The sequence below is a fragment of the Mycetomoellerius zeteki genome, unplaced genomic scaffold (assembly GCF_001594055.1).
Source record: "Mycetomoellerius zeteki isolate Tzet28-1 unplaced genomic scaffold, Tzet1.0 scaffold38, whole genome shotgun sequence".
Taxonomy (NCBI): domain Eukaryota; kingdom Metazoa; phylum Arthropoda; class Insecta; order Hymenoptera; family Formicidae; genus Mycetomoellerius; species Mycetomoellerius zeteki.
This window is the reverse complement of record NW_017257371.1, coordinates 143,757-149,160: the sequence shown is the minus strand read 5'-3', so window position 1 is coordinate 149,160 and position 5,404 is coordinate 143,757. Positions and strand designations below refer to the sequence as shown.

Sequence of the window (5,404 nt, the reverse complement as noted above, 5' to 3'; positions counted from 1 at the left end):
CTATCCATAATGTCAGTATAGGATTTCGATAGGCTAATGCAACCAAAAATTGGCTGCTGCAGCCAATTAAAAATACTATGCCATATTTACTATCTAATTTACTGCAGCAACCAATCCTTTTTTTCAATGTGGTAATTGTTCTCAACGCATAAATTGTAATATTGATTGCGAAGTGCTACGAAATATGTATCATAGGAATAATTATAAGTACGAATCCAAGTAAAAAATTTCATTTAGTGAAGAAAATTGATCGGTGTGTGTTTTGGAGTTATTTGTAAATATAAGTCGTTTACTCACCATATTCTTCTCCCACCGACAGTCACCTCAATATATTCGCCTTGCTCCCCTTCTCTTAGTCGTAATCATTTATTCGTTCAATAGCACTGTACAACGCCGATGTGGAGTTAGTGGGCTTGCGCTACGCTAGCGCTGTACATTAATAGTGCTCAGTTTTTTCAATTCGTGATTCTTCTTTTCTCTTTCTTTTTACTTGTTTTCGTATTTCTTGTTTTTCCATCATTCTCTGACTGTTTTTCAACCCTCTTGTTTATTTTTCTATTCCCTTATATTTGTATTTATTAGTTTTGTGAGCACTGCAGTATTTTGTTATACATTAGTGAAGCTTTTCAGTGACTATTTATTCATCAATCGTTCTAAGGAGAAGAAGCGAAGAAAGATGAACAAAGTCTTTAGACCAAGATTTGTAACTCTATGCAGCATCATTTTGTTTTTGTGCTGCAACGGTAAGTCATGGGATGAAAGTTTGAAAATGTAAAGTTTTGTAATTTTGTTTTCTTATCTGGGTTCGAGATGTATTGCTAATTATTTAAAAATGTTATTAATAGAGAATATTATTTATAAACGTCTGATGTCAATTCGTTTCTCCTCGAAAAATGTTATTAAGTAACAAAATATAATGAATTCTTTTGTCTATAATCTAAAGTTTATAGAATAAAATATCTTTTTAGCCAAAATCAACATGACCAAAATCTTCTTCTAATATCTCCAAAATTACTGTACTACACCGCAAAATGTTTAAACTTTTTATTTTTTGTTTCTTCGAAAAATTTAAAATAAAATATTTTTAATTAATTTTGCATTAACATAATACAATTAATAATAATGCTTTTACTAACAAACATTAATTATTAATCATAAAATTGTTGTTGCAAGATTTTTTAATTTATTTGTTAAGTCAATATTTGTAATTTAGCTTGTAAATTTGACACAAAGGCTCGTATTCAGAACATCCGCTTTTCAGAGATAAAAGCACGCTTTTATCTTTGAAATTCTATAATAATCGTAACGTAAAGTATAGTATGTTAGCGTACTAACCGTTGTAAGCGCTTTCTGAATACGGGCCATAAAAAACGTTTATAAAATCGCTAACAACAAACTGTAACTTTTTTACACTGCATTATAAATTTTTTAAATGATATTTCGTGATTGCAACCCTTTTCATCTTTAATGGATACGCTCGTTTGGAGATCAAATTAAAAAAATCAAAGTTTCTATTTATATAGATGATCTTACTGAATACATCTTTTCAAGGTGACATCGGCTGCGTTCTGAGCTTCATTGCTATAGTGCTAAAAATCTGTGCACGTAACGTATGGTATAAATTTTCAGTACTGGCAATGAATATCCGAACGTATCCATAGTTGACACGACTATTGATTTTTCTACAGCGTAATATAATTAAAGACTTGCTGAACTATCTATGCATATATAGTGATGATTGATTAATTAATTAATGTAATATAATTATTTCTGCATATAATGATTATTCTTGTAAGCCCGATATTTTTTATATTAGGTATATTTATGTTATAATGTATATTATACTCGCGTAAAGGAACCACGGTAGTGTCCTTGCGCTTGGCTTAGCGCTGAGAAACTACCGTATTTCTCAATTCATATTATAAATCCGCCCTTATTCTTCTTTTTGTTTTACATAATAGTAATAACTTTAAACTATACGTAATTAAATAAGAAAGTTAAATGTAACTGAAAAAATATAATATTTTTGTGATAAATATTGTTTTATAATTAAACAATTAGAAACAATTTTCTTCAAAATTATATACTATTTTCATAATGACTTTTAAGACGCAATTACATATACAAACCTAAATAATCTAATTATTATGAAAATTATGGTACAATATATGTCATATGCGGAAAGCCAAGATTATATAAAATTAATGTCGATTATATGTGCTCGATTATCTCCTTTGCTATGATCTTTAACCTTATTGTCTGATAATGAATATTGAGCGTAATTTTAAGAAAATAGCATCACAAGCTCAGATAGCACAGAATATTTATGATAAATATTTAATATTATTCATTTTTTGAAATATTATATAAATATTTTTTATACGTATATATATTATAATAATATTTCATAGAAAGCTTTATTCGAAATATTATTAAAAGATAGACTAAATATTTAATGTAATATTTATGATAAATATAAATAAATACCCAGGAAAACATGTTATGTATATATGAACATTTTATATAATTTTATATAATTTTACGTAATTTTAATTATATACTATATAATTATATATGAAACATTTTTTCCTGAGTATATTTTTATTAAGTATTTTTTATTTGAATTACAATGTCTTATTAAGTATTTCCATAGCATTCACTACAAGATTTACAATAATATTTCATAATATTTATAATAAATGTTTGTGATTTATGCAATCTAAGACCACAAAAATATTTACAAACTATTTAAAATAAGACTTATAAATATTTGTGTGCTATCTCTGCAGGGAGCAAACTGAATCAAAAGATAGTACATACAATCACCGTTATTTAATTCCTTAATTTGTGATTTTTTTGGCTTCAAACCTAATTTCTTAGTATCAAATTTTATGTGTGTATATACAAAAATTTTAATTTTCCATTATCATTATGATGTAATCAAAAGTTGCTTTAAAATACGTATTATTTGTAAAAAATGTTTTGAATTTAATTTATCTAATAATTATGAACTACAATTAAGTATTTTTTTATATACATATAACTTATAAATAACAATACGTGGTCAATATTTAAAAACGGAGAAATTAAAGGCATATACCTCGTTGTTTTTCAGCGAAGCTTGTCTTAAAATAAATACATACAGAATTACAATTAATAAACGTTTCGGCCTTAGATTAGGCCATCCTCAGTATATAAAATTAAAAATATAAAATTAACGACATATATTATATATAAATCTAAGTTATTTCTTTTTTAACATGACTACAAATTACATAAGTACGCTCGTTAAATTTATTTTTTATACTTTCTTTAGTTTGTCATATATTTTAGAATGTATCCGGCGAATTTCGTCTTATATTCCAATTTATTTCCGATAGCTTGTATGAGGTTGTAATTGAACACAAAATTTCCAGATTCTGTGTTCACAAGTAAACTTGTGAAGATTGATATCGTATGTGGATGTCATGTTTTACTAGCGAAATTCTTAATGATGTACTGTAGGGCAGTAATTTTTGTCTCTTACAGTTTTTCTGTAAAGTTGATAGTATTTGAGAAAAATATTATTGATGATCAAAATATTCGGCCATTTTTAGTAATTAATATCTTGTTAACTATTGCGAAAATTGCAAAATGGTAGAGGACTTTTTGACTCAGTTCGGTTCACTCTACCTGCTCACGATGGATGATTTAATCGGTTAATGACACCCTGTATATTTACATGCAGTATATTATATCTAAGCGTGTTTACGTATATGAATGCGAACTTATGAAAAAATAAAAAAAATACAAATAAATTAATTATATTTTACAGGTGGCAATGCTATGCAATGTTATCAGTGTAACAGCCGCAATAATAGCCAATGTGCCGATCTTATTCCTCCAGAAACCATGAAAATAGATTGTTCGGATCTTAAAGATGGTGCAAAGTACACAATGTGCCGAAAAATTACACAAGTCATCGAGTTTAGCGTCAATGGCTGTATGTGTTAATACTATATGTGTTAATATTATATTAATGCTAAAATAACTATTTATTTATCTATATTATTATATTTATATATATTATTATATTGAATATAAAATTTAATTGCTTGTCAATTTATTGACGCCGGAGTGAATTAAATTTTCACTATCATATCCATATTTCTCTCGACAAAATATTATGTGATCCAATTGAATTATGCAAAACCATCATGCTTAATTCGTTTAATGCCTTAGATTATTACTTCAATATTATATTTACAGAATTACTAATGTCATTTTTTATGAGTTTATTTTTGAACATTTTTTAAATTTAGTAGCGCCGCCGCTGGTTAGGATTAGTCACCGCGACTGACACAGCGCTTAACGTGTTAATTAAATTATATAATGATTTACTTTTTATATATATAAAGAATTTTATCAAAATACATATATAGTTGAAAGATACAACATTAGAAAATTAAACATTTGCGTAAAATGCAATAAACGTTTATAATGCTAAAAGAACGATTCAATTATCATATAGAAATAATATTTAACATAAAACAAATTAATTATATATTTATATATTGAGATAAAAAAATTAATATTTCTTACACAGTACCACCAGATACGCGAGTTATTCGAGGATGCGGATGGGATGAATCAAATTATAAAGACAAGTGCTATCAACGAAGTGGCTTTGGTGGTAGACAAGAAGTTTGCTCCTGTTTAACTGACTATTGCAATTCGGCAATGCCTGGATCTGGAATTTGGTCTCAACGTCTTATTTTTTCATGCATCCTGATCAATCTATTGCTAATGTTTTCGTGGAATTAGATATTCTTAGAAAATGTTCAAATTCGTTGGATTTAATTATAAAACTATAATGGAGATTAGATTATTAGGAATAATACTAATAATAGTAAGATTAATATCTTACTATTAGCTTTTTATCAATGTAAAATTGAATAGTAGATAATTAAAGTAATAAAATTATCATCAATATGTTATATTAAATCGCAAGAAAAAAATTGAGAAAACAATTTTATGTTATACAGATAATCAAGAAAGACGGTCGTATTTTGCGCTAATATAGTTGTAAGCTAGTATATGTGCAACAGCAAAGCAAATTCCATTTAATTCTTGAACTTCTTGATCTTAGTGATTATACTAAATTGATCAAGCTTTTAGTAAGGTTACTCGATAGCTTGGATTTGAATGATATTTAAAAAATATCTTTTTTTTCTATGCATGTCGTATATGAATTTTTTCTATACATGTCGTATATGAACGATGATTGTATGAAGATCTGAACTGATAAATTTTCAATTAAGAAATATTATCTTTATCGTCCCTAAAAAATATTATTCCAGCTTTTGATGTAATATTCATAGTGCTTCTTCTCTTAAACATAAAGCGTTGATATGTTTTTGCAGTT

At 26.8% G+C, this 5,404-nt stretch overlaps 1 protein-coding gene across 1 annotated transcript; it reads left to right on the top strand.

Moving 5' to 3' along the window:
- Positions 1 to 386: 386 nt before the first annotated feature.
- Positions 387 to 4,864, top strand: LOC108726047 (uncharacterized). The gene is made up of 3 exons (XM_018453414.1): positions 387 to 743; positions 3,815 to 3,982; positions 4,586 to 4,864. Exons 1-3 carry the CDS (start codon positions 677 to 679, stop codon positions 4,801 to 4,803), a joined length of 453 nt encoding a protein of 150 aa, XP_018308916.1. The 5' UTR covers positions 387 to 676; the 3' UTR covers positions 4,804 to 4,864.
- Positions 4,865 to 5,404: the final 540 nt, after the last annotated feature.

Bases quoted from the DNA above. Each gene is read 5' to 3' on its own strand.
- LOC108726047 (XM_018453414.1), top strand. From the start codon at position 677: ATGAACAAAGTCTTTAGACCAAGATTTGTAACTCTATGCAGCATCATT. The intron at 744-3,814 runs GTAAGTCATGGG...TATATTTTACAG, and splicing joins TTTGTTTTTGTGCTGCAACG to GTGGCAATGCTATGCAATGT. The intron at 3,983-4,585 runs GTATGTGTTAAT...TTTCTTACACAG, and splicing joins CGAGTTTAGCGTCAATGGCT to TACCACCAGATACGCGAGTT.